The 13689-nt window shown below is 58.4% G+C and overlaps 4 protein-coding genes across 4 annotated transcripts; 2 read left to right on the top strand and 2 right to left on the bottom strand.

The window, feature by feature from the left end:
* Positions 1 to 415: 415 nt before the first annotated feature.
* HRG_07929 (DRG family regulatory protein) lies at positions 416 to 1521 on the bottom strand (the record flags this gene model as incomplete). The annotated part of the gene is made up of 2 exons (XM_044866400.1): positions 416 to 821; positions 881 to 1521. The coding sequence occupies 2 exons, from the start codon at positions 1519 to 1521 to the stop codon at positions 416 to 418; spliced, it is 1047 nt and encodes a 348-aa protein (XP_044718289.1).
* Positions 1522 to 3442: 1921 nt separating this feature from the next.
* HRG_07928 (RNA recognition motif domain-containing protein) lies at positions 3443 to 5595 on the top strand (the record flags this gene model as incomplete). The annotated part of the gene is made up of 7 exons (XM_044866399.1): positions 3443 to 3670; positions 3728 to 3757; positions 4505 to 4669; positions 4729 to 4802; positions 4852 to 5101; positions 5373 to 5479; positions 5556 to 5595. The coding sequence occupies 7 exons, from the start codon at positions 3443 to 3445 to the stop codon at positions 5593 to 5595; spliced, it is 894 nt and encodes a 297-aa protein (XP_044718288.1).
* A 978-nt stretch (positions 5596 to 6573) lies between these two features.
* On the bottom strand, positions 6574 to 7486 carry HRG_07927 (CS domain-containing protein; the record flags this gene model as incomplete). Its single annotated transcript, XM_044866398.1, has 4 exons — positions 6574 to 6731; positions 6820 to 6858; positions 6936 to 7337; positions 7450 to 7486. The coding sequence occupies 4 exons, from the start codon at positions 7484 to 7486 to the stop codon at positions 6574 to 6576; spliced, it is 636 nt and encodes a 211-aa protein (XP_044718287.1).
* A 693-nt stretch (positions 7487 to 8179) lies between these two features.
* HRG_07926 (snf7 domain-containing protein) lies at positions 8180 to 9226 on the top strand (the record flags this gene model as incomplete). The annotated part of the gene is made up of 2 exons (XM_044866397.1): positions 8180 to 8515; positions 8576 to 9226. 2 exons carry the CDS (start codon positions 8180 to 8182, stop codon positions 9224 to 9226), a joined length of 987 nt encoding a protein of 328 aa, XP_044718286.1.
* Between the last annotated feature and the right edge of the window lie 4463 nt (positions 9227 to 13689).

Below are 13689 nucleotides of genomic sequence, written 5' to 3'. Positions count from 1 at the left end.
CATTCACGCAAAGTCAATTTCAGACTCCGCATCGCAGCGACCAACGCAAGCCCCCAACCGCACATGCCAAGCCAGGACGCCCTTTGCGACCGGCACTGCCCCGCGCCCTTCACACTCAATGGGCCTCTATGACGAATCGTAATCGTTTCGGGGCCGACAGGAAGAGCGTATTTGGAGCTTTGCTTTTCTTTGGCCCAAACTGACGCGCTACCTAGCAAGACTGCCGAGCAAACAGAGTGTCCGTGCATTCGGGGTGAGCGCGCTTCAACGTTGAGCCCCTCACCTCCGTCCAGCACGAGCTTCCCTCTGGTCAACTGCCCCAGCAGTGCTCGGAATTGCCTCTGCACGACTCGTGTTCCTTGACTGTAACTTGTCTCCCAGATCTCGTCTGGATTCCTTTCAAGCCCTGCTGCTCTCAGTCTGCGTTGCCCGTGCTCCCCTCAACGCCGTGCAGAGTAGCCAGCCGCTCCTCCTCCTTCTTGACGCGGACAGCCTCCGTCTCGTTTCTCAGTTTTTCGAGGTTCCACACATCGTCGTCGTCGTCGTCGGCGTCCGAATCGTCCACGTCGCGCCACTTGCCGCTCTCGAACAGCGCGCGGCCAGTGTTCTCCTTGGCCCTGCGAGCCTGCTCCTCGGCAGCCTTCTTGTCCAAGCGTTCCTTTTTCCACTTGGCAAACGTCTCTGGAGTGACGGGCGTCAAATCCCCGGTGAGCTTGTGCCGCTCGGATTCTAGGAAGTCTTCCAAAGTCAACGTCTTGAGCGGAGACTTGTCCATAAGAGCCTTCTCCGCCGCTCTCTGCTCCTTCGTCTTCAAGACAAATCTGCACGTCCTTTTAGCTTTCCAACCCGATCCGCAAGTCGAGAATTCCGTGAAACTTACCCTGGCGGCAGAGCATGTTTGTACATGCATTTGTCCCCTCCGTTGGGGCAGACCCAGAACCAGCCGTATTTTCCATCCTCGATGGCCGAGGTGAAGAACTTGCAGACCTTCTCTGTCGACGTCCGTTGGTTGCCCTTCTTGGATAAGACCACCTGGCGTAGCTGTTCTTCGTCCCAGTCGGCCGACGTCTCCTGCTTCTTTTTTTCCTTCTCTTCCTCTTCCTCAGTCCTCGTGTCAGAGTACAGGTTCCTTTTCTCCGTTTTGCGTTCGATGGACAGGTCGTGCGAGAATTTGCACCTCTTGCCCTTCTCGCAGTCGCCCTTTTTATAGAAGATGCAGACGACCGTCTTGGGGTCCACGCCAAAGGGCACTTTTTGAATCTGAGCCGGCCGGTTCAGGAGAGCCGCAGCCTCCCTCTTGGCGTCCTCTGCCGCCTTCTTCTCCTTTTCTCGCGCGGCCTTTTCTGCCGCCTTTCGCTTCTCCTCTGCGCTGCCGCCGGATTTTAGATTTGATGTCATTTGAGCAATGTGCTTCTGAGCAGCTGCTCCCTTTTTATTCTTCATGCCGAACGTGCGGTCCTCGACGAGTTTGGCGGCAGTTGGCTTCTTGCCGCCCCCGCCTTTCTCGTTCTTGGGAGCCATGGCGGGCGGCTCGTGGGGGAAGTCGTCGAGAGGAAATGGAATCCAAGACTGGCCACACTCCCGGGGGTATTGAGAGTCTCTTCTAATATCTTTCGTGGTCCTGCGGCAGCGAGGTTTTGGTGGCCCGGAGGCGGTCGTCGGTGTTGCGTGAAACTGCAGAGTCACAAATTTCGAGACGACCCGTCACCTCGCGCTTGACGACTTGTCCTGGTCCTGGTTGGTGGATGAGGTCACCTTGGTCACGTGCCTGGCCCTCCTTGCTCCGTCAAGTCCGCCGGGAAGGCCGAAGCTGCGCCACAACCAGCTCCATTCATATTACATAAGCAAATAAACGGCCTGCGGTGCTGTGCCACAGAGACGTGGCGCGGTGACAGCTCAATGCGGCGCCGCGGAATCTCCAGCTGGCCTTGTCAAGTCTCGACATCTTCCACGCACCTCAAGGGGAAGCTTGCACAGCACAACATTCCGCCAACACAAGCCGTACGTTGGAATCGAATTGAGAATTTCACAAATCCGCGAAGCTAACGAATATATACTCAGCGGCCGCGCTGCTAGCGAATTCCTGGCCAAACCCCAGTCGAACCGGCCAGCACGTCGCAACGATGATATCCGACCGAGACCTTTTCAGCATCGCCATCTTCCTGGGCGGGGCATCCATGATGCTCATCATTCTCTATCATTTCCTAGAAGCCAGCGCACCGCTGGCTTCGAACAAAGCGCAATGATCAGAGGCATCTCGGACAGGCTCTAGGAACCACGCCAACAGTCACCCTTCGCATAGGGTACTAGGCAAGGGCAACATGGACTGCACTCGCAGCAGCCGAGGGGTGAGGGTATTTTTCATTCACGGGCTTATGGGCGCAATGGCAAGTTCTCTTGAGTTTAGGCAACGGGCCATGGTCTGCCTGCCTAGGCTTCTTTGATGTTTTTTTCTCCCGGTCACGTTTGTATTCCGCTGTGGAAAGGGGATAAGGTTGCTGTCTGACAGCCCAAGAAGGAACTCAGTCGTCGAAAATTACGTTGATACTGCTCGATCAAAACAAAACAAAAATGCGAAGCGCCTAGTTCCCCGTGCAGTCTCGATACGGTTTGCTCGAGGAGGACACTCCGCGGCGCCGAAGCCTTTCTAGGACGTGCAAAAGTTGGGTTCAGCTGAACGAATGCAGAAGCGTCCATGGCTTCGAAGCGAGGGTTGTTGTTTTGCGACAGATGTTGCGTCGCTCGCTGAACAAAGACGGGACTGGCAACGTGTACTGCCAATGTGCACTGCCAATGTGTACTGTGAAGGCGGCGGCAGTTTGTGCGGGCGTCAAGCAGATGCAGTGTTGGCGTGTGTGCCACTCAATGTCAGGCACCAGGCGCTTATTAAGCACGCTGGGCATTTCGCCTACGTGGTTCCAAGGCTGTTTAGATGCCCCGCCTGGCAGCTGCCTGCTAATTGACTAGGTACCTATGTATCTTAGGTGCCCACTGGGAGTCATAACTAATCCCCCTTGTTTTTCCCTCAGCCACTCCCTCTTTCTTCCTCTTCTCTCTCTCCAACCACTTGGTTCATGAAGCATCACTCACTCCGCCGGTTTTGATCCTCCTCACTCACCGACAAACACTCGCCTGCCTTGACTGCGCTTTGTCTCTGCACGCAAGATTCTTTCGGTCCCTTCTTTACTTTTGACCTAAGCGTCAGAATCCGACGCGACGCTTTCAGCCCTTGACGCCTACGGTCGCGGGCAACGCTTTGTTTTCGCATTCAGCAGACCTTGACCACTCCGTCTTTGTTGTCGCGCCCTGACCGACACGTCGCGCGACTCACTCTCCGCAATTCATTTCGTTTAACTACCCTCATCGGCCCAGCCAGTCTGTGCCGCTTTCCTGGACAACCAGCTCTTTCCACACCTGTCAACGACCAGTCACGCATTCCATCATGTCTGGCAAGCTCGATAAGCCTCTCGACGAGATCGTCTCGGCCCAGCGCAACTCTGCCGGGCGCCGTCGCTCGCAGCGACGCTCTACTGGCGGCCGACCTGCCGCTGCGCCTCCCGTCGGAGGCGTCCAGAAGCCCACCAGGGCCACTCGTGGCGCCGCGGCAAAACCCGCCCCGTCCAGGGGCTCCTCTGTCATCGGCGAAAGCAAGGTCATTGTCAGCAACCTGGTGAGTACAATCTGCAAGACCTTTTCAAATTCCATCGTCGCTAACAGTCTGTCACAGCCCAAGGACGTGTCGGAGCAGCAAATCAAGGTATGTTTCGATTGAGGCGCTGTGTCCTCCCGACTTTATTCGGCCTATTTTCCTCGCCGCGCTCCATTTTCTGTCGACGTCGCGTCTTCCTGTTGGACATGGAGAGGGTGCCTCCGAGCTCCAGCTGTGGATATGCCCTTCGTCTCCTTCCTGGTACCCGTGCAGCTTGGGCGGGCTGCACTGGAAGTTGAGAACAGTCCTGTCTCGCACAACGTTCCGCAGATGCCTGGTCAGCATATTGCAGCGAGCCGCGTTGACTCCAATCGGACTGCGGCAATATCACTTCTGTCCACGCCGGATCGAGCGAGCATAGCAGCGGGTACATGCAGCAAAGTTCTGGAGCGCGGAAACGCCAAAGCAGTCGCTTTTGGGCCTCCGCGAGTGCCCGGGGAGGGCCTCAAGGCTCCAGTGTCGCACAAGCGGTCCATGCTGGGTTTGGCGCAATCGCCGTACACGCAGCGCCTGAACGCTGTCGCAGTGTCGAGTGGCCTTCTCGGGCGGGCCACTCATTCATGAACAAGTCTGGTTGCGGTCTGACTGCAGGGGACTGGGCCGTTGCCGCATTTGCTCATCACTAGGACTTGCCGTGGCTCGCTGCTTTGCTCGCTCGGCCTTATTTTTTTCCATTCTGGTTGTACGAAGACGAAGCCCCCATTTTTTGGAACGACGCCCGACGATGGTCGACAACAGACTCGGCAGTGTTTATTCAACTCGTCGCTTTCGGTTCACTAACTCCTCCTGCCATAGGAATACTTTGTCCAGGCGGTTGGACCCATCAAGAGGGTCGATCTTGTTTACGGCCCGAACTCGGTCAGCCGAGGCATCGCAAATGTCACTTTCCACAAGCCCGACGGTGCCAGCAGGGCTTTCCAGAAGCTCAACGGTCTTCTGGTCGACAACCGACCCATCAAGGTGAATATCCAGGTCCGATTCGAGAGCGGCAGTATAACGAGGTGGCTAACGCAAACCAGATCGAAATCGTCGTTGGTGCGGCTCAAGCCGACAGGGTCATTCCGCAGGTGAAGACGCTGGCGGAGCGTACCACGTAAGTCCCGGCGGCCCCCTCTGGCAGTCCAAAACTAATGCAATTGCAGTCAACCCAAGGCCCAGCCCAAGTCTGCTGCCACCAGCAAGCAGGGCGGCGCCTCGAACCACGGTGCCGCCAGCAAGGGAGCCGCCAACAAGAAACGTCGCGGCAAGAGCGCTCGCCCTACCAAGAAGACGGCCGAGGAACTCGACTCGGAGATGGCCGACTACTTCGTCAGCAGCGCCAGCAACGAGAACGTCGCCAGCGGTGCCGCTGCGCCGACCAACGGCGATGCCGCCATGGAGGACGAGATTATGGTAGGTTACTGAATGCCAGCAATTTGCGGCAGTGTCCTGGCTGACACTTGAGCCTACAAAGTAATGAGCGACGATTAGGGTAGGGAAATCCAGGACAGGAGAATCAAATGAAGTCTTTTTTGAGGTTAACCACTCAAACTCCAAGAACTATCGCTATTCGCGAGGCACACTGCAGGGCGGTTAGCCTCGACTGCTTCATCAGAATGTCTATTCCGGGAAATGGGAGTTGGGTCTTGGGAAGTTTGCGGAGCATTATTATCACTGGGGTCAGCCTCTACAGCCAAGTCGTCTGCCCTGGGGCAGTGCTCAGAGGAGAGAGGCGTGGGACGTTCTGTACAACAAGCGAAATACACTCAATACCCAAATCCGAGGCGTGTTGTCTGTACCATGTCTATTGAACGCCCGTGACGGCTTAGAGCCAATCAGCGTGCGTCCTGAGCTGATGCCGGTGCAGAGTTGTAGTCGACTGGCCAGATGTACGTGGTTCGGGCTGAAGACGAGGCCTGCGGTGAGGGACTTGAGTGAAGGCGGCGGCCCTACTTGGTAGATATCGTCGCTCCATATGGGCGGAGTCCCGTCAGGACTTCCGTCGGCGAAACGACCACGGCGCAGTTGCGCGAGCCGTTTCCAAGCGAGCCATGTCTTCGGACCCTGTATCCCAAGCTTCTCAAACGGAGGAAGAAGAGGGACGAGGTTGGGAGTCGGCGGAGCATGCTCGCCCCAGCTCAAAGCGGGACGGGAACAAGAGTGAACGGGGGGGGACGAAGCACAGGCCAGAAGAGACGAGCGCGTTGCCGAGGCGGCAGTCAAAGGCTCGTCTTCTTGTCTGCGGGTCAAGCAAGCGCGTGCGCGTGTCGCTGCGCAGCGGTGCGTGCAGCTGGGACCAACGACATGTTCCGGGAGGCAAATGGGGGGGTTGGCCGGATAGTATTCATTCATCGACGGGGGATAGCACAAAGAGGCAGCAAAAGCACCGAGGATAACGCGAGCTTGGGCAGCGATCGAGCGAGTCTGTGCGGCCGGGTTCGACCATGGCAGCGGAGGCGACCGGAATGGATCGGGGCTTGCTTCGTAATAAGGACCGTAGAACAGGTGGTGAGGATTTGGGTGTTGCATGATCCCGCATCACGACTCCCATGAGGAGCGTACCGTGCAGGCCAGGATATGCTCACCGCGCCCCGTATCGCGGAATCGAGTGGCACCATGTTGCACGTCACCTTGACACCTCGATTTCGACAAACTCTTTTCAACATGGCAGTAAAGGGGGGCGCAGTCTCAGGCACATCTCTCGACAAAGTCACGGGATGAAGGGCATCGAGGCGACAACACGGGGCGCCAGGTACACCAGTAAGACGTGGTCTGGTTCGCGGAATATCTTTGCTCGTCGACGATAGAGTAAACAGTACCCTATTTGTGCAGCCACGCATCCAACTCGTTCATGGACGAGTGGCAGTTACGTTGCAGATGGCTTCCTAAGCCTTCTGTGCCTCCTGATCCGCGTTCTTGTCCTCAAGCGCGGGCAACTCGTCATCTTCATCATCGTCAGCCTCGGCGTCGGCGCCGTCCATGCCGCCCATATCGGGCATGCCACCTGCGGCAAGCTTGGAGAAGTCGATGCCACCGAAATCATCTGCAGGTCAAACAAGTCAGTATCTTTGCCATCGTCCATCACCAGCTCGTTGTAAAGTTGAGCTATAGCAGGGGGGAGGGGAGCATACTGCCGTCCATGCCGGGCATACCCATGCCAGGCATGCCACCTATACCAAGTCAGCCATGGTCGTCTACATGCAAGGATTCGACCCCAAAGTGCACGGTGATGGAGGCTGTCACATACCCATGCCGGCGCCACCACCGAATTGCGAAAAGTCCTCCTCGGGAACCTCGTTCTGCTCGTCCTCGTCGGCCCACTTGTCGAAGTTTGTCTTGAGAAAGTGAGGCTTCTTGGAGTCCTTGAGAAGTCTAGGCCAGTACTCCTCCTTGAGCTCCTTCTTCTGCAGCTTTATCTCGATGTTCTTCGAGGTGTGATTGATTTTGCTCTCGGCGGGATCGATTTCGGCGTAGAACTCGAGCTCGACATGGAACTTGCGCTTAAGAGTTGTCGAGGTGCCAGTAAAGCTGAGGCTCGTTGGCTTGAGATCGAGCTTGGAGTCCTTCTCGGGGACATCGGGGACGGAGAGAGTCAAGTAGATGAAGTTCTTTGAGGGGTCTGAGACGGAAGATCGCTGGGCCCAGAGAACTGCGTGTCGAATGTGTCAGCCAAGCAGGGCCCTTGAAGCCGCGGGACGACTCGATTTATTCAATGCAGTGTGAGGCGCACGAGTCGCCGCGGACGACGAGGAGTGACGAACCCTCGGGAGGTGCCGGGCTTGCTTCAGAAGTTGCCATATTTGCAGTCGTTTGGTGCCCACGGCAGCGGCACGAGAGAAAGGGTGCGGGGGGAGAGATGAAGAGCTTCGCAAGGCCTGCTCGTCAGCGAATCTGGAAATGGATTGTGCGCAACGGACAGGCTGCAGGTTGAAGAGACGGCAAGGGCAATGGCAGAGTCGAGGAGCACATACAAATGGTCAAGAGTAAGTTGAGGAGGATGAGAGCGAGGCTGTCTCCAAAAAAAAAATAAGAGGGCAGGCAGCAACAGGTTGGGGAGGCAGTACGTACAAGGTGTACTCCGTAGAAAGCGCCGGAAGGCAAAAGATTGAACTGTGGGCGCCACCAAAGTATCAGTAGACAAAGACCCCTGCAGCTTCTTGCTGGTGGTGGAAGGCCGTGGATGGCGGGAGATGATGGCCTGGGGATCCGATAGCACGAGACCTGTGTGTCTGCCTTGGACTGTGTGTCTGGTTGCTGTACCTCTCTAGCATTGAGCTCCCCGCGGTACGACAGTGGCTGCACTGGCTTGCAGGTAGAGGTACCGAGGTATTCCAGGCAATGGCAGAACTGACTGTATTTCTTAGTAAAAATTCCTATTCGTATTGAAGACCAATGTCAGTCGGCTCTGTGTCACTACTGCACCGTGAGCCAGAGTGTGCGTGTTCTTCTCATGGTCGGTACACGCACAGGGAGTACTCAGCAGATACCCGAATGAACCGGGAGGCCCCCCACCCGCAAAGTCACTGCAAAGTCACCGAAAAGTTACCCGGCGCCGTCGTCCACCAGCCACGACCCCAGCCACGGTCGCAGCCTCGGGTGCGCCACAGCCATCCGCAGCCTCACCCAACGTCACTCCACCAGGCCGATGCCTCTTCGCCCTCCGGCATTGCTACCCATCGCCTCGGATCGGCCGCCGCCACCTCCTTCTCGGCGCCCACATACGCGCCTGCCCACCCCGCCAGCCTCCTCATCGGTGTCCGTGCCGGCACCGACGACAGCATGGAGACCATCAAGTCGCTCTTCTCCAAGCCAGACCCCCAAGCACAGGTCGGACCTTGACTCCGATGCACTCTCTACGCCGACGGCTGACACGGGCGAGCAAGACAGGTCCGCAAATGCAATGCCATCATCCGCTCCAACATCCGCAAGCTCGACCGCGACATCGTCACGGTCCGGCAGGTCGAGGCCAAGACCAAGAACCTCATCGTCCAGGCCGACAAGCGCTCCCAGCGAGACCCCACCCGCGCCAAGCAGGCGCAGAAGGAGGTGCGCGACTTTGCCCGCGAGCTCGTCCGCGCGCGGCGCACCTCGTCGCGCCTCGTCACCTCCAAGGCACAGCTCAATTCGGTGCAGATGCAGGTCAATGAGGCCTTTGCCGTCCGCAAGATTGAGGGCTCCATCAGGGCCAGCGTCGGTATCATGAAGGACGTCAACAGCCTCATCCGCCTTCCGGAGCTATCGGGCACCATGCGCGAGCTGAGTGTCGAGCTGATGAAGGCGGGCATCATAGAGGAGATGGTCGAGGACACGCTGCCCGAGGACGGCGACATGCTGCTGGAGGATGACGAGGCCGAGGGCGAGGTCGACAAGGTTCTCGGCGAGATCCTCAAAGACAGGAAAGAGCCGAGCCTGCCAGCGGCGCCCGTGCCCGAGCCCCAGAAGCCGCTGGCTGCCGCGGAAGAGGATGAGGAAGAGGAGGAAGACGCCGAGGCCATGATGGATCAGATGAGAGACCGGCTGGATGCGCTACGAAGCTAGAAGGGGTTACCGTGTTTTGTGCCTTCTTTTTCAGAACGGCGGCCTTTTCTTGTCTTTGGCAAAGGCGTTGTAGGCGTTTGGGACTTGTTTGGGTATTGCGCACCGTGACGAGATGCGTTCCTGTCGCTGACAGCGGGTTCTTGGGGTTTTGGGGTCAGCGGGGACCCCGTTTTGCCCTTTCTGTTCATCGGGCTGCGAATCGAACATGTCGACCCGAACTACATGGTGTTATCCAAGCGTTTGATACACAAACTATCACTCGCGCAGGTCAAGGGGCGGCGCTTTCAGAATTGCTACTCTCCTCTGCAGCTAGTATAGGGTAGTCAGGGTTATCACGGTCCATGACAAAGGCAACGGCTTACAGTCGTCTCGGCGGAGTAAATGGCGCGATCGGACCTGTCAGGCAACATGATCAAGAACAGCAGCCTTGTTGTCACATGGCGGATCTCCTGGACCTTGCCACTAGTCAAATGTTTGTGGTCGATCAGTATCCGTCTACAACGCGGGAGCGCAGTCACGACACGAGAAACCCGGGAACAAAGACTGGCAGCGACAGGTTGAGGCGTGTTCAAGGCAGTCAGACTTTGCATGCGTCAGAATGCGATACGAAGGGGAGCTTCACGATACGAGATGGCTCGCCGGAGCGGCATCAACAGCCATGCAGCCATGCAAAGCATCATGACCGAAGCGAGAGACCAAAGGACCCAGCCGATTGAAACAACAAAAGGAAAACGAAACGAAACGGCCGCGGAACGCGCTCCTACCTCTCCCTCCCACTCGAAAAGAGAGGAATCGAGACGAGAGAGGATGCGTTGGGGGCGGCGGCGTCTGTGCCCGGCATACCGTGTCTCGGACGCGGTTCCCCGGCGAACGAACAGGGGGCCCGTTTACACTACGTTGTATCGTAGAGTGACAGCTACCCGAGACAAGGCAAGGAATGGCCCATCGGTGTCGGGGGGATGGCGGACCGAAACGAAGAGAAGAGAAAAGGAAAGGTCGAAGAAGAAGACGACGTCGTCGACACCGCCGCCTGCAGGCACTGAAACCGCGACAAACACGCCCCTGGGCCCCCCCTGGCTGCGCCCGACATTTCGTCAATCTCGTGTAGGCAAAGGTTATCGCCAGGGGACGGGGATCGGGCATCGAGGCGAGAGGGGACGAGGGAGCAGCAGCCGGGGGATTAATCACTTATGTACTGTACAGTACAGTGCACATGTATATCAAGCCCTCGTATTTTACAGGCTATACGGGTATATATATATAAATACGAAGCATGTGCGAGGATACATGGCCTCGTACGAAGTGTAGGTGCGACCTGCAGCAGGCGAGCATCCGTGTTCCCCGACGGACAAGCATTTTCTACCGCAGATGCGTTACAAGGGGGAAGGCGAGGGGGAGGAGGGGAGGGAGGGGGAGGAGGCCATGAACCTTGGAAAAGCACGAGGCAAAAGTCTTGACATTAAAAAGGGTCTACCGTCTGTGGCTGCGGAAAACGAGGCCCGCAGTTCCGGAGGGTGCGGCGGCAGGGGAAGCAAGAGGGAATGTCACATCGGTAACGGCGTGGCGGCGACGGGCCGGGGCTGCACGACTCTGTAGTCGAAGCCTTCGCCTTGCAATGTCCGTACGGGTCCATCGTCGGCCGACCTGATTGGCGGCGGGACGAGGGAGAGGGCACCGTCGGTGTGCAGCAGAAGACCATCGGTGTCAATGTGGCGGGCGGGCCGTGGGAGACGGGGCCGGCAAGGGGGGAAACATTGGGCTTCGATCGGGGGATCTCGTATGAAAGAGAGAGAGGGATCCCGGGAGAGAGAGAAGTAGAGGGGGGAAAAGGGGGTGAGCGGAGAGGGCGAGGAGCCACGGCTCGGCAATACGGCAATGTGCTCTCTTTGATCTTCGAGGCCTGCGCAAGAGTCGGCAAGAGTCGTCTTGACCGAGCCACGAGGCGAGAAGGAGCCTGCCGCGGTGGCCAAGGGCGGCCGAGCTGTATTATGCACCGCGATGTGGGAAGACCCTTGGCAAAGCTCGCCGTCTCTCCTCTGCCCATCAACGGGGCCACTACGCATGCGCGTCTACTTTACCGCACTTAACCTGTGGTCAATGCGTTCCCCCGTGCGTCCATGCCGAGAGGAGGATGGCGCCTCGGTCAACGGGGGACACGGAATGCTGGCTCGGCGCCCGGGGGGGGATCAGTAATTAACTGGACGAGAGATTTGGCACACCCTCTACACTGTCCTTCGCATCACCATCCAACTACTACCAGTCCGTCGAGCGCTGCTGTGCAGCTCACACGTACAGTGCCAGCAGGGAAACAGAACTGATGCGCATCTTCTCTCTCTCTCTCTCTCTCTCTCTCTCTCTCTCCGTGCCCCCGACCAGGGGAACCCGGTCTGGACAAATGCAGGACGCGGAACGTCTCCAGCAGCGTGCAGCATCTTGATCGAGGTGGCAGCAACGTGGATAAAGACTGCCAAGGGGAGAAGCTTGAACGGGGGCGAGGCGGCCAGTCAGAAGATGCGACGCGGCCGTCATGGACGCAAGGGACTGCCATGTCGTCGACTCTTGACCCTGCCTACATACTGTACAGTACAACGTGCGCACGTACGCACGCACATATATTATTATACGGCGGCCATGTTGGGTATGTACGGCACAAGCAACGGGCATCGCGGCCGTCATCCCCGGCCTCCCCTGGCCTCGTCTCTCGGTCCCCCTTTCTTCCTTTGTAGGATACCGATCTGCGAGCCGCCGACACGTCGCATCAATCAGATCAGGGTCGTCGTTGGTTGATTGCATTCCATAACATGGGTATGAGGTGACGAGGCAACGAGGAGAGGGGCTTTGCGCTGCGCCCGTCGAGATTGGAAACCGTCTTCAAGGGTCTCTCGCGAATACATGCAGGGAGAGGCTCCTCGGCAACGAATTCCACGCGCACCTCGACTAAACGCCGTTGTCCGGGAGCGGCGGACACGGCGAGCCGAATCGGCCCGAGGGCTCCAGTGCGTTGGAGCTTGGAGCTTGGAGCTTTGCCTCGGGAACGGCGTTAGCACCACGTCTCAGTCGCCTTCTCCTCGGCCGAGAGCCACCGAGCCAGCCAACGGCGGCGGCGGCGGAAGAAGACCCGGCCGATGGGATGGAGATTAGTCGCTCCAACGTGGGAGCGAGGCGGCGGCGGGCGAAAACGGCCTTTGTGCTCGATGCGATGACGGGCGTCATGGAAAAGCGAGGAGGCCAGAGGGAGGCTGTAGCGCCTGTGGCTGCCTATCGGGGCTACCTGGCGGGGCTGCCTATCGTGGCTTAGCGTCGGGGGAAAGAGCATCGAGATTTCTTGTGGAATTCCTCCATCTTTCATATTTTCGCAGTAGTGTACGGAGTACGGGAGTAACTACCTCGAGGTACGCACGCCTTGACCCACAAGGCAGGGTTGCTCTCGTACTCCCCAGTACCCCCTTACCCCCCCCCCACGCCTCCGCCTTGTCGTACCGGCCCGCCCCCGGTGTGGAGATGGGAGCTCCCGCCCTATGCCGGAAGCTTAGAGCCTTCAGGCCGCGTTGGGCTGTCGTGGAAGAGACGCCAAGGATCAACGAGGGCCTCCAGCCCGGTGGCCTGTAGGCATCCATCCGGAGGAAGATAGGATTCGGAAAGCACGGTGACAGGGTACCTTTGACAAGAAAACCACGGCATGCGTCCATCCGCGCTGAAAGCGTGGCCGAGCACCTGTAGGTGGGTGGCAGCGCGTGTGCTGCCAGACGAGAGTGTGTGTGGCTGCGCGTGTCAGCGATGCAGCCCGCCCGGCCGGTTTCCCTTGGCAGACTGGCGGTCAACGTGACGGCGATGGTGACCGAGAGGGAGAGCCGCCTGGCTTATTACTACTCTGTAGGGGGAGGGAGGGGGAGGGAGAGAGAGAGGGAGAGAGAGAGGGAGAGCAAACCACAGCCACAGCTCCGATGACGCTGACCGACATGTGGCACCGGCCAGCTGCATCGCCTCGGGTTTCTGGCCCCCCCCCCTCAGCATCATCTTTTTTTGGCCCTTGGTCCAAGCCAGCCAGCCAGGGGTATGACTGATGTCAAGTCGGATCCATCTCGGTACGCAAATGCCATCATGCGGCAAGAGAAGAAAGCCTGCTTGGGCGCAAGCACAGGCCGGAGCGCGTCGGCCAAGGCCCGTCGATGACGACAGCGTGCCATCCGTGGTTGGTGGGTGAATCAGCATCAGAGTCCAATCTCGCGTCCCTTTTCCAGGGCTGCGGACGGTTCCAGCTGCCTCGGGCACCCGTCCCCAAGTACTGTACTTGCCCACGAGCCCGTCCCTCGGCGCTGTAGCGCGCCGAAATCAGACGGGACCAAGACGTTTGGCGCGCTGCCCAGGAGCTATCCTTGGGGCTTCGCTCCCTCGTGGCGGCCTGGGTTCCGGACGGGGTAGGCATGTACAGTACAGTACAGCCGCATCTGTGTGTAGACGAA

The sequence above is a fragment of the Hirsutella rhossiliensis genome (assembly GCF_020360975.1).
Source record: "Hirsutella rhossiliensis strain HR02 chromosome Unknown scaffold00009, whole genome shotgun sequence".
In the NCBI taxonomy this organism is placed as follows: Eukaryota; Fungi; Ascomycota; class Sordariomycetes; order Hypocreales; family Ophiocordycipitaceae; genus Hirsutella; species Hirsutella rhossiliensis.
Note: the sequence above shows the minus strand (reverse complement) of the source record. Positions and strands in the feature narration are given on the sequence as shown.